Source organism: Hyla sarda, chromosome 3 (genome assembly GCF_029499605.1).
Source record: "Hyla sarda isolate aHylSar1 chromosome 3, aHylSar1.hap1, whole genome shotgun sequence".
Classification (NCBI taxonomy): domain Eukaryota; kingdom Metazoa; phylum Chordata; class Amphibia; order Anura; family Hylidae; genus Hyla; species Hyla sarda.
Window position 1 is genome coordinate 18,663,848 of NC_079191.1, and position 14,221 is coordinate 18,678,068.

Here is a 14,221-nt window from a genome sequence, read left to right on the forward strand (position 1 = left end):
TCTGGGGCTCCACGCAAAATCTCCCCCCGTGGTGTCAAAATGATCACAAGAACGGTGAGCAAAAATCCCAGAACCACACGGGGGGACCTAGTGAATGACCTGCAGAGAGCTGGGACCAAATTAACAAAGGCTACCATCAGTAACACACTACGCCGCCAGGGACTCAAATCATGCAGTGCCAGATGTGTCCCCCTGCTTAAGCCAGTACATGTCCGGGACCTTCTGAAGTTTGCTAGAGAGCATTTGGATGATCCAGAAGAGTATTGGGAAAATGTCATATGGTCAGATGAAACCAAAGTAGAACTTTTTGGGAAAAACTCAACTCGTTGTGTTTGGGGGAGAAAGAATTCTGAGTTGCATCCAAAGAACACCATACCTACTGTGAAGCATGGGGGTGGAAACATCATGCTTTGGGGATGTTTTCCTGACAAGGGACCAGGACGATTGATCCATGTAAAGGAAAGAATGAATGGGGCCATGTATCATGAGATTTTGAGTGAAAACCTCCTTCCATCAGCAAGGGCATTGAAGATGCAACGTGGCTGGGTCTTTCAGCGTGACAATCATCCCAAACACATCGCCCAGGAAACAAACGTGTGGCTTCATAAGAAGCATTTCATGGTCCTGGAGTGGCCTAGCCAGTCTCCAGATCTCAACCCCATAGAAAACCTTTGTAGGGAGATGAAAGGCCGTGTTGCCCAGCGACAGCCCCAAAACATCACTGCTCTAGAGGAGATCTGCATGGAGGAATGGGCCAAAATACCAGCAACAGTGTGTGAAAACCTTGTGAAGACAGAAACGTTTGACCTCTGTCATTGACAACAAAGGGTAAATAACAAAGTATTGAGATGAACTTTTGTTATTGACCAAATACATATTTTCCACCATAATTAGCAAATAAATTATTTAAAAAATCAGACGTCATTTCATGTTTTTAGTTTTTTTATTTCTATTCAGAATACAAGAGCACTTGACTGAGCCAAGCATTGATGTGTGTATGGGGAGGATTCGGCAAAGAGCCATCTTTTGCGTATTGCTAGCCTGAGTGTATGACAGCAGAAATACTGACCAATGACAATAAGAAATTAATGAATGATCTTATGGAAAAGGCTATCATTGTTTAGATGATAGGACAGATGTCCCGTCACATGTGGAGGGTGAACTGCTTGAAAAAACACTTTTGCAATAACCCATCATGAAGCCTGTAAGGTCCCCCCTACTATGGAACCACAACTTAGCCGGGATTCACTATGTTTTCACAACTAGGCATCCATATTGACGGATGGTTCGACCATTCCTCCAGTCCTGATAAATGTTCAAAGAGTGTAAACATGAACAGATGTTATACAATTGATATTCTAAGCTGTATGCATTCCCTGTGATCAGGTAATATTTTGTATCTATACTAATCCCCAGTATAGAGACTGGCTGGCATGGTGTTCACCCTTTAAGCTATGGGGGCATCAATAAGCCACAGGCCATACATGAGTATTTATATAGGGTTAGGATAGTGGTCTGAACTTCTGAACCAGCTGAAGGAAAGCCTAGCTATGTCCGCTGTCTACCCTATCACATAGATTGTATGCAATGACTGATATGTAGGATCACTATCCATAATCCAGAGGGGTTCATAATAAAGTCAGGAATGCCCCATCTGCCCACTATATTAACATAAAACTAAACTGTAGTAATGCAAATGGCAAATAATAATATGTTTCCATGAGGATCAATCATGGGATTGATATAAGCTACATATAGCAGATCTCCTACACCAAGCATGTCAAACTCAAAGGCTAACAAGGGCCAAAAAAACAAGGTTTAAGTTTATGTGGGCCGCATAAAAAAAAAACAAAAAACATGCCCTCCCTGCACAACACCCCATTTCCCCTTTGCAAAACAACCCATGCCCCCCTGCACATCTCATGCCCCCTGCACAAGACCCCATTCCCCCCTGCACAACATCTCATGCCCCCCTGCACAAGACACCATGCCCCCCTGCATAACATCTCATGCCCCCCCTGCACGAGACCCCATGCCCCCCTGCACAAGACCACATGCCCCCCTGCACAACATCTCATGCCCCCCTGCACAAGACACCATGCCCCCCTGCATAACATCTCATGCCCCCCCTGCACGAGACCCCATGCCCCCCTGCACAAGACCACATGCCCCCTGCACAACATCTCATGCCCCCCTGCACAAGACACCATGCCCCTCTGCACAAGACCCCATGCCCCCCTGCACAACATTTCATGCCCCGCTGCACAAGACACCATGCCCCTCTGCACAAGACCCCATGCCCCCCTGCACAACATCTCATGCCCCCCTGCACAAGACACCATGCCCCTCTGCACAAGACCCCATGCCCCCCTGCACAACATCTCATGCCCCCCCTGCACGAGACCCCATGCCCCCTTTGCACAAGACCCCATGCCCACCCTACACAAGACCCCCATGCCCCCCTGCACAACGCCTCATGACCCCCTTCACAAGACCCCATGCCCCTTTTGTACAACACTCCATGCCCCCTTTGCACAAGACCCCATGCCCCCCTGCACAAAACCCTGCCCCCCATCACAAGACTGTGCAGTACAGTTCCCCCCACATTAGGTGCAGTATAGTTCCCCACATTAGGTGCAGTATAGTTCCCCCACATTATGTGCAGTATAGTTCCCTTCATTAGGTGAAGTATAGTTCCCCACATTAGGTGCAGTACAGTTCCCCCACATTAGGTGCAGTATAGTTCCCCCACATTAGGTGCAGTATAGTTCCCCCACATTAGGTGCAGTACAGTCCCCCCACATTAGGTGCCGTATGTTCCCCCACATTAGGTGCAGTATAGTTCCCCCACATCAGGTGCAGTATAGTTCCCCACATTAGGTGCAGTATAGTTCCCCCACATTAGGTGCAGTATAGTTCCCCCACATTAGGTGCAGTATAGTTTCCCCCACATTAGGTGCAGTATAGTTACCCATATTAGGTGCAGTATAGTTCCCCCACATTAGGTGCAGTACAGTTTCCCCACATTAGGTGCAGTATAGCTCCCCCACATTAGGTGCAGTAAAGTTCCCAACATTAGGTGCAGTATAGTTCCCTCACATTAGGTGCAGTAAAGTTCCCCACATTAGGTGCAGTATAGCTCCCAACATTAGGCGCAGTACAGTTCCCCCACATTAGGTTGGCAGCATAGTTCCCCCACATTAGGTGCAGTACAGTTCCCCTACATTAGGTTAGCAGTATAGTTCCCCCACATTAGGTGCAGTACAGTTCCCCCACATTAGGTTGGCAGTATAGTTCCCCACATTAGGGGCAGTACAGTTCCCCAACATTAGGTGCAGTATAGTTCCCCACATTAGGTGCAGTATAGTCCCCCACATTAGGTGCAGTACAGTTCCCCCACAATAGGTGCAGTAAAGTTCCCAACATTAGGTGCAGTATAGTTCCCCCACATTAGGTGCAATACAGTTCCCCCACATTAGGTTGGCAGTATAGTTCCCCACATTAGGGGCAGTACAGTTCCCCCACATTAGGTGCAGTATAGTTCCCCACATTAGGTGCAGTATAGTTCCCCACATTAGGTGCAGTATTGTTCCCCCACATTAGGTGCAGTATAGTTCCCCCACATTACGTGCAGTATAGTTCCCCCACATTACGTGCAGTATAGTTCTCCACATTAGGTGCAGTATAGTTCCCCCACATTAGGTGCAGTATAGTTCCCCCACATTACGTGCAGTATAGTTCCCCCACATTACGTGCAGTATAGTTCCCCACATTACGTGCAGTATAGTTCCCCACTTTAGGTGCAGTATAGTTCCCCCACATTAGGTGCAGTTTAGTTCCCCCACATTACGTGCAGTATAGTTCCCCCACATTACGTGTAGTATAGTTCTCCACATTACGTGCAGTATAGTTCTCCACATTAGGTGCAGTATAGTTCCCCACATTAGGTGCAGTATTGTTCCCCCACATTAGGTGCAGTATAGTTCCCCCACATTACGTGCAGTATAGTTCCCCACATTAGGTGCAGTATAGTTCCCCACATTAGGTGCAGTATTGTTCCCCCACATTAGGTGCAGTATAGTTCCCCCACATTACGTGCAGTATAGTTCCCCCACATTACGTGCAGTATAGTTCTCCACATTAGGTGCAGTATAGTTCCCCCACATTACGTGCAGTATAGTTCCCCCACATTACGTGTAGTATAGTTCTCCACATTACGTGCAGTATAGTTCTCCACATTAGGTGCAGTATAGTTCCCCACATTAGGTGCAGTACAGTTCCCCCACAGACATACAGCCTTCAGTCATATACAGTGTATGGCTGGAGGCTGTATGCCTGTTTACTGCTCACTTCAGTGTTCCGACCACCACTTCTCCGGTCCGGGGTCACAATCTACTGCTATGGCCTATGAACCATAGCAGTAGGTCCCGGGACCGAAGATGACGTTCTGGTGAGTGGTGATTTACCATACCCGCGCATCCTCCTCACTGCTCCGCTCTTTTCCTATGGGCACACGCACAGGATGTCAGTGATGTCCCTGTATGCGCTACCTCCCGGCGGCCCCTGCGTTTTTAAAGTTAACACAGGGCCATAGATAGGTAACCGGGGCATCCTTGTGTCCTGAAAAGATTTTTGGGGACACAGGTATGCCCCGAATGTGACTTGGGCCCCCTGCGGGCACGGGGCCCGGAGCAGTTGCTCCAGGAGCGCCAATGATGATCCGGCCCTGACCAGAGCAATGAATATCTTTGCCGGGCCGCATGGCCGCATGTTTGACACCCTTGTTCTACACAAAGGACTACAGAATCATTTTTTTTAGTCTTAGGCTACATTTACCTCTTAAAAAATGTGTTCAGCGTATATGTCTGCATGCTAGTATAGTGGCCGTCTGTGCTTTAAAGTCCCTTAAAAAAAATTTAAAAACAGTATATGCTGGGAAAATAACTAAAGATAGTCCCTAGTAGATTATCTTCAGTCCTTCCAACTTAATGGACCCGGCTGCTGGAATGGCAATGTATACCCCAAATGTAGGCTAATATTCAGAAGTGAACATAACCTCAGGACGAAACTTAGAGCTAAGAACTATTAGCATTTGTAAAGCCAATTGGCTACTTACTCTTCTTCCATCCACAGTATATAACCTTCGCACAGTATATTGCAAGAGATCTGAGGCATCTTCAAGAAAAGTCCTAAAGTTTCGAGCATTCCTCCGATTCAGAATGATAGAACGTCTTATTGTTGGATCCCCATTTTTCACTAGAACGATTTTCTTCCTTACTTTCGGGGCCTGTTGAAAATGAGCTGCAGAGTATTCCACCTCTGGATCCTCATGTTGTCCTTGCTTTCGGGCACTGACTGGACGACTGGGTCTTGGATTCCCCACTTTGCGTCCAGAAATGGGTTGTACATACTTTTTGTCCGAGCAGATATACCTTCCTCCATCTTGAAGTTGCTCCAGTCTGCTTATATTATGTGTACCCCGAGGAGTAGTAATCGTCCGAACCCCAAATGGCAATGGAACCCTGTTTGAAAGGTCGTCCATAAGGGCGCTAAAACTTTTGAAACTACGACGATTAATGGCCATCTTTACTCCACTGAACTGAGGATCTCCACTTTTAAAGAAGGTTATTTTCTTGGCTGGAGTCACTTCCGAGACTGCATGAGATCGAACCACTGGTGGGAAACGCCGATCTGGACTGGTTGGAGGGGCCGAGTAACCTTGTGCCACAGATGGATCCATTCTCGTTTACAATGTGGACCTGAAATTTAGAATAATTGCGATTACTATTTTATCAATTTGAAAAACAAAATCATCAGATAATAAAACAGATTTCCATGTGTCAGAAGGAAATGTAGAGATAAATTATTGAGATACTCCTCTCTCCAGCCTCTGGGAAGAATGATCATCACTCACATACATTTATACATTTCTCAAAAATATCCCAGAGATGGATTTATCATCACAAATATAAATCAAGAAGACCTCTCTGTTTTTTTTTTTTTGTCATGTAGGGGATTTTTTCAAAGAATAATTTGATTACCGTATTTTTCGTCATATAAGACGCTCCGGCATATAAGACGCACCTAATTTTATAGGATACAAATCTAGAAAGTAAAGATTCTGAACCAAATACAATGTAAAGTATAGGACAGTGATCTTCAACCTGCGGACCTTCAGATGTTGCAAAACTGCAACTCCCAGCATGCCCGGACAGCCGTTGGCTGTCCGGGCATGCTGGGAGTTGCAGTTTTGCAACATCTGGAGGTCCGCAGGTTGAAGACCACTGGTATAGGAGGTAATACTCACGTGTCTCCGCCGCTCCGGACCCGTCACCGCTGCCCTGGATGTCGCCCTCCATCGCTTTCTCCGCGTCCCCGGGGTGTCCCCGTCGCTCCGGAACGTCTCTGCTGCCCGGTATCCTCGCTCTCCATCGCCGCCATGACGTCGCTACGCATGCCGCTCCTATTGGATGACGGGACGGCGTGCGCGATGACGTAATGAAGGAGAGCGCCTGACATGCAGGGGATCCCGGCAAGGAGCAGACACTGAGGAGGCAGGTAAGGTCCCGGTGTCCTGTAAGGTGTTCGGGACGCCGCGCTTTCACCGCGGCGGTCCCGAACAGCGCGACTGAACAGCCGGGTTAGTGTTATTTTCACTTCAGACGCGGCGGTCAGCTTTGATCGCCGCGTCTGAAGGGCTAATACAGGGCATCACCGCGATCGGTGATGTCCTGTATTAGCCGCGGGTCCCGGCCGTTGATGGTGCATGCTACATAATAGCATGCAATGTCAGGCTGCTGCTTCCAAAGCCGGCAGGATATTGTCATGTATCAAAAGAGGCATGGACTCAAGGGACAGGGACATAATACTCCCCCTTTATAAAGCATTGGTACGGCCTCACCTGGAATATGCTGTTCAGTTTTGGTCGCCTGTACATAAAAGGGACACTGTGGAGTTGGAAAGGGTGCAGAGACGCGCGACTAAACTAATATGAGGCATGGAACATCTTAGCTATGAGGAGCGATTAAAGGAGTTACAATTGTTTAGTCTTGAGAAGAGACGTTTAAGGGGGGATATGATAAACGTATATAAGTATATAAATGGCCCATACAAAACATATGGAGAAAAACTGTTCCAGGTTAAACCCCCCCCCCCAAAAGGACGAGGGGGCACTCCCTCCGTCTGGAGAAGAAAAGGTTTAGTCTCAAGGGGCGACACACCTTCTTTACCATAAGAACTGTGAACTTATGGAACAGTCTACCTCAGGAACTGGTCACAGCAGGAACAATTAACAGCTTTAAAACAGGATTAGATACATTCCTGGAACAAAATAACATTAATGCTTATGAAGAAATATAAAATCCCATCCTTTCCCCAATATCGTGCCACACCCCTACCCCTTAATTCCCTGGTTGAACTTGATGGACATATGTCTTTATTCAACCGTACTAACTATGTTACTATGTTAAACGGCGAAAATTATGGAATTACTTTCTTTAAAATTCTTTTTTTTTTTTTTTACTTTGTTGTTTATTTAACCGTTATTAAATCCATTAGTTTAATCTAAGTAAAACCTTAATGTTCTAAAATTTCCTTCATTAGTAACACTTTTGCTTGCAAAATATAGAATATTTGGGAGTATATTGTACTAAGCAGTTCTGTTTGCAAAATTCTATCCTGTTTAAATCTGAATGTACCCTGTTACTAACTTTACGTCGATTTAAAAAAGTGTACTACCATGAAGATAGAGGAGCAAAAAATAAATAAATAGAAAGCTATGCTAAGGCTTGCAGGTATTGGCATCAGGTTAGGCAGAGCTTTGTACACGGAGACTAAATAGTGGTACATGGAGCCACAAGCGCTGCTGCCATATTGTTCACTATAGTATTGCTTCTATGGTAGAATAGCTAAATAATGTCAAACAGAAAAATGAAAATCGGAGGCAAACTAGGGTACAGCAGGGCCACATTAAAGGGGTATTCCCATCTCAAGATGGGGATAACAGGCTGATCGGTTGGAGTCCACCGATCTCGAGAATGAATTGAATTATGTGCCAGCTCTCCATTCATTGTCTTCATAGTTTAGTTCTTGAAAATGTTCGGTTCAAAACAGAGGAATGGAGCAACTTTGTTTCCGTTCTCATGGTCAGTGGGGGGTCCCAGCAGTGGGAATCCCACCAATCAGCTTGTTATTCCACAGTAGGCACAGTATTAGAAAGGGTTAGTAGTAGGATGAGGCTATTAAAGCACCAGGATGAGGGATTTGTGTTTAAAGGGAACCAATCATCAGATTTGACCCTATATAACGCTTGGCAAAGTGTTATATAGGGTAAAATCTTTATTTTCGCCATTCCCGGGGGACGCTCCTACCCCCAGGGATGGTGAAGATATGAAGTTATAAACTAGTCACCGCCACCGCCGTAAGTAGTCACCTGGGCGGGGAGCTCTTCTCATCTACTCCCGTTCTTCGGCCGGCAGCGACGCCCCCTCCGCTTGATTGATGGGCAGCGTCATAGCTCTGCTCCGTCTGTTCAGTGAGCGGAACAATGACGCGGCCCATCAATCAAGCGGAGGGGGCGTCGCTGCCGGCCGAAGAACGGGAGTAGATGAGAAGAGCTCCCCGCCCAGGTGACTACTTACGGCGGCGACGGTGACTAGTTTATAACTTCATATCTTCACCATCTCTGGGGGCAGGAGCGTCCCCCGGGGATGGTGAGGACAACAATTTTACCCTATATAACGCTTTGCCAAGCATTATATAGGGTAAAATCTGATGATTGGTTCCCTTTAAAGGGGTACTGCCGTGGAAAACTTTTTTTTTTTTTTTAAATCAACTGGTGCCAGAAAGTTAAACAGATTTGTAAATCACTTCTATTAAAAAATCTTATTTCTTCCAGTACTTTTTAGGGGCTGTATACTAAAGAGAAATCCAAAAAAAGAAATGCATTTCCTGTGATGTCCTGACCACAGTGCTCTCTGCTGATCTCTGCTGTCCATTTTAGGAACTGGAGAAAATCCCCATAGCAAACATATGCTTCTCTGGACAGTTCCTAAAATGGACAGCAGAGGTCAGCAGAGAGCACTGTGGTCAGGACATCACAGGAAATGCATTTCTTTTTTGGATTTCTCTTTAGTATACAGCCCCTAAAAAGTACTGGAAGGATTAAGATTTTTTTAATAGAAGTGATTTACAAATCTGTTTAACTTTCTGGCACCAGTTGATTTAAAAAAAAAAAAAGTTTTCCACAGTAGTACCCCTTTAAAACATGGGGAAAATGATGGAAAATTTGGGAAATTAAGATGTCTGTACCGCAAACTCTCAAGAGATAAGTCATGGCTGGCGGAAACATCATGGCAGCTGGGACAAAAAGAGTAAGGTAGGAGAATAGAATGTCTACAATTAGAGAAGACGTCCCCTGTGAGCCACTGGATGTGGTTGGCTAAATATATATTATCCTGCCTGTCATTTCAACTGAACTACGCTATATTCTCATGTATGTACTGTATTGTGGAATTTGATATGATGAATAATATCCATCCTAGACAGTGTCTTTGAAGATCCTAGCAGCTCCCCGATATCGTAAAAGGGTATTCTGTTGTCAGGTTAAAAAAAAACATGAAAATGCTGCAGAAGTATATGGCATTACCTGTCTGGCCCAATTCTGAAACCACCAACAATCTATTTGATTTTGGGGTCTTAATCCTGTACTTCCTGGTTCTACTTCCTAGTTAACTAGTTGCTCAGTATGACTATTCCCAGAATGCTAGTACAGTGGTCCCTCAACATACGATGGTAATCCGTTCCAAATGGACCATCGTTTGTTGAAACCATCGTATGTTGAGGGATCCGTGCAATGTAAAGTATAGGACAGTGGTCTACAACCTGCGGACCTCCAGATGTTGCAAAACTACAACACTCAGCATGCCCGGACAGCCAACGGCTGTCCGGGCATGCTGGGAGTTGTAGTTTTGCAACATCTGGAGGTCGGCAGGTTGAAGACCACTGGTATTGGAGGTTGTACTCACCTGTCCCCGCCGCTCCGGACCGTCACCGCTCGTCCCCGCTGCACTGGATGTCGCCTTCCATCGCTGTCGCCGCGTCCCCATGGTGTCCCCGACGCTCCGGCAAGGCCTCTGCTTCCCCGGCATCCTCGCTCTCCGTCGCCGCCATCACGTCATTAAACACGCCGCTCCTATTGGATGACGGGACGGCGTGCGCAGCGACGTGATGATGACGATGGAGAGCACCGATGATGCAGAGGATCCCGAAGAGGATGCTCAGGAGCCCCGAGGACAGGTAAGTGATCGTCAGCGGAGCACACGGGGCACCGTAAACGGCTATCCGGTGGCAGCTGAAGCAGTCTGCGCTGCCGGATAGCCGTTTATGCGATGGCCCCGAAATACAAAAGCATCGTATGTTGATGCTGCCTCTGAGAGACCATCGTATGTTGAAATTATCGTATGTCGGGGCCATCGTAGGTCAGAGGGTCACTGTATAATTAAATTTCAAGACTACAGCCCTTGACTGCCTCAAACTCCAGACGAAAACTTTTTCTGCTCCACCATGTGCGGTAATTTCGATGGTAGGCTTCCTGTTTGGAGCGGTAAGTCACAATCAGACCTATTACCCCTTTTTATGGGGTATATATTTTTGTGTTCTGCAGAGTCATATTATACTGATGTTATCATTCCTCTCCTATCCTTATAGGAGGCTTAAAGGAGTACTCCGGTGAAAACCTTTTTTCTTTTAAATCAACTGGTGGCAGAAAGTTAAACATATTTGTAAATTACTTCTTTTAAAAAAAATCTTAATCCTTCCAGTACTTATTAGCTGCTGAATACTACAGAGGAAATTCCTTTCTTTTTGGAACACTGATGACATCACGAACACAGTGCTCTCTACTGATATCTCTGTCCATTTTAGCAACCATGCATAGCAGCTGTATGCTAAGGGCAGCATGGTGGCTCAGTGGTTAGCACTGCTGCCTGCCTTGCAGTGCTGGGGACTTGGGTTCAAATCCCACTAAGGACAGCAATAAATAAAGTGTTATTTTTATTATAATAACGTCAGCAGAGAAAACTGTGCTCGTGATGTCATCAGAGAGAATTCCAAAAAGAAAAGAATTTCCTCTGTAGTATTCAGCAGCTAATAAGTACAGGAAGGATTAAGTTTTTTTAATAGAAGTAATTTACAAATATGTTTAACTTTCTGCCACCAGTTGATTTAAAAGAAAAAAAGGTTTTCACCGGAGTACCCCTTTAAAGAGGATTATCATGACTCGCTGTGGTATTAGTAGGCAGAGGAAGGTGACAGCCATACAGTAAACCTGTCCCTATAGTGGGTACACAGAATCAGATGTAACGGGATATAATCACCAGGATAAAGAACACAGGGCTTCGCGATTTACTGTGTAGATATTTTACAAATTGTGGATGTGCGGCTATGTTTCTGTTTCTCTATTTTTGTTCAACGCGTATATTTTACAGGTATATAGACTTGTACAATCTATGTAGAGAAGGACGGCACCAGGACGTGGCGCACCGTGCTCGTGGATCATATAAATCCAATGAAACAAGAAGAAATCCCGGCACCAGTGGCTTTGATGCAAATAGAAGGATTTATTTATAATACAGCAGTATTATACACGTTACAAGACGCGTTTCGGCTAATGCAGCCTTTTTCAATCGAGGCGTCTTGTAACGTGTATAATGCTGCTGTATTATAAATAAATCCTTTTACAGTGATCCCTCAACTTACAATGGCCTCAACATACAATAGTTTCAACATACATTGGTCTTTTCTGGACCATCGTAAGTTGAAACCAGACTCAACGTACAATGTACAGACAGTCGAGATCTGTGAAACGTGTCAATGGCTGGAAGAACCAACCAATCAGAATGGGCAATTTACTGGTAAAACCCCTGTATTACTGAAGTGTATGCACTGACTGGTGTCTGGTAGCGCCCCCTACAGTACAGGGAGGTATTACATGTTCTGTACTCTTTACCTGTATTACTGAAGTGCATGCACTGACTGGTGTCTGGTAGCGCCCCCTACAGTACAGGGAGGTACTACATGTTCTGTACTCTTTACCTGTACCAGGGTTAGCTGCTCCTTTGGACACCAGGTGAGGGCGACTCCATTACTTTTTTAGGACACTGTGTACTGTACAGGACCCTGAAGAAGCTCCTGTCCTCTACATAGACCAGTGTTTCCCAAGCAGGGTGGCCCCAGCTGATGCAAAACTACAACTCCCAGCATGCCCGGACAGCCAACGGCTGTCCGGGCATGCTGGGAGTGGTAGTTTTGCAACAGCTGGAGGCACCCTGGTTGGGAAACACTGACATAGACAGTGATTTACAGCTCCCAGCAGATCTTTATTACTTTAATATGTAATGATTTGCTTTATCTATATTAGTTATCTACTTATTTTTCTTTAATCCTCACTTTTTCCTATTTTTGGATGACATTTTGGGACTTCAGAACCAATTACCAGGTTTCCATAGAGTTATGGTCTCAACATACAATGGTTTCAACATACAATGGTCGTCCTGGAACCAATTAATATTGTAACTTGAGGGACCACTGTATTTGCATCAAAGCCACTGGTGCCGGGATTTCTTCTTGTTTCATTTCATAGAATTGTACACACCCTCAACCATTTCTATTTCATTGGCTCTAAAAGTGGTCCTAAAATGTTTTGGATAGAACATGGTAGTGGTAGTTAAAGGGGTACTCCGCCCCTAGACATATTATCCCCTATCCAAAGGATAGGGGATAAGATGTCTGATCGCAAGGGTCTCGCCGTTGGGGACCCCAGCGATCTCAGCTGCGGCACCCAAGACATCCGGTGCACGGAGCGAACTTCGCTCCATGCTAGATGACTGTTGATGTGGGGCGGAGGCTCATGACGTCACGGCCGTGCCTTGCTCATGACGTCACGACCACGCCCCCCCTCAATGCAAGTCTATGGGAGCGGGCGTGATGGCCGTCACGTCCCCTCCCATAGACTTACATTGAGGGGGCGTGGGTGTGACATCACGATCTGGCGCGGCTTTGACATCACGAGCCTCCGGCACTGCACCCGACACTCTATACGAACGCCAGGTTGTCTAGGGGATAGGTTGTCTGGTGGCGGAGTACCCCTTTAATAGAGGAAACATTTTTGTAAGTATGTATATTCATGTGCCGAGGCTAGGCAGTTTGAACAATGAGACTTATATATCATCTCATAGTGACAATGTGCAAACAAGAGAAACAATAAAAAAAAGAAAACAACGCCATACAAATACCTGAGGCTATACCTATCATGCCAGCTTCCATCAGTTAAAGCTTTATGCAACTTTTGTCTGCTTTTTGGGAAAGTTCATCAGCAGGAAAGTGGACAGTGCCCCCATTAGAGCCAGTATGCCACAATAACAGCCAAAGTGCCCCATCACAGTTACGGTGTCCCCATCACAGATGAAGATCCCCCAGTACAGCCAGTAGGCCACAGTAACAGCTACCCACCTCCCCCATCTTTTTTGACAGTTGCAATTTGGCTATAAAAACGAAAACTAAAAAATAACCATAACACACAAAAGTTGCAAGTAGATCGTAATCACACAATGCATTGGAATCCGTATTGGCCAAGTTGCATGTGAACTGCAACCAAAAATCCATCAAATTTGGATTTTGGACCACTATTGTCTTGCAGTCTGATTGCATTGAAACATGACCACATTGACAATCATTCGATAAGATATTACACTTCTCTAGAGGACAGAAAAATCAGCGGCACCAGCAACTTGTATCTAAATCCACTAATTATGGACCAAGGGCAGCTCTGGGAGTCTTAGTTGAAAACCCGCGGCGGTGCTAGGACAAAGAGTCGACTTCAGTAAACATAGTACAATCAAAGAGAAAACATAGCCTGCACTCACCGCTGTTACGCCGAGCGCTCCGGGTCCCTGCTCCTCCCCGGAGCGCTCGCGGCGTTTTCCTCTCTGCAGCGCCCCGGTCAGACCCGCTGACCGGGAGCGCTGCACTGACACTGCCGGCGGGGATGCGATTCGCATAGCGGGACGCGCCCGCTCGCGAATCGCATCCCAAGCTACTCACCTGTCCCGGTCCCCGGCTGTCATGTGCTGGCGCGCGCGGCTCCGCTCTCTAGGGCGCGCGCGCGCCAGCTCTCTAAGGTTTAAAGGACCAGTGCACCACTGATTGGTGCCTGGCCCAATCA

The 14,221-nt window shown here is 46.1% G+C and overlaps 1 protein-coding gene across 5 annotated transcripts in view; it reads right to left on the reverse strand.

The window, feature by feature from the left end:
* Positions 1-14,221, reverse strand: part of RP1L1 (RP1 like 1) — a 112,184-nt gene that overhangs the window by 21,993 nt on the left and 75,970 nt on the right. For all 5 annotated transcript variants that reach the window (XM_056563832.1, XM_056563828.1, XM_056563829.1 and 2 more), the window contains one exon: positions 5,117-5,759. In XM_056563832.1, the coding sequence (XP_056419807.1) occupies positions 5,117-5,740 (624 nt within the window). In that variant the 5' untranslated portion in view covers positions 5,741-5,759. The remainder of the gene's footprint in view (positions 1-5,116; positions 5,760-14,221) is intronic.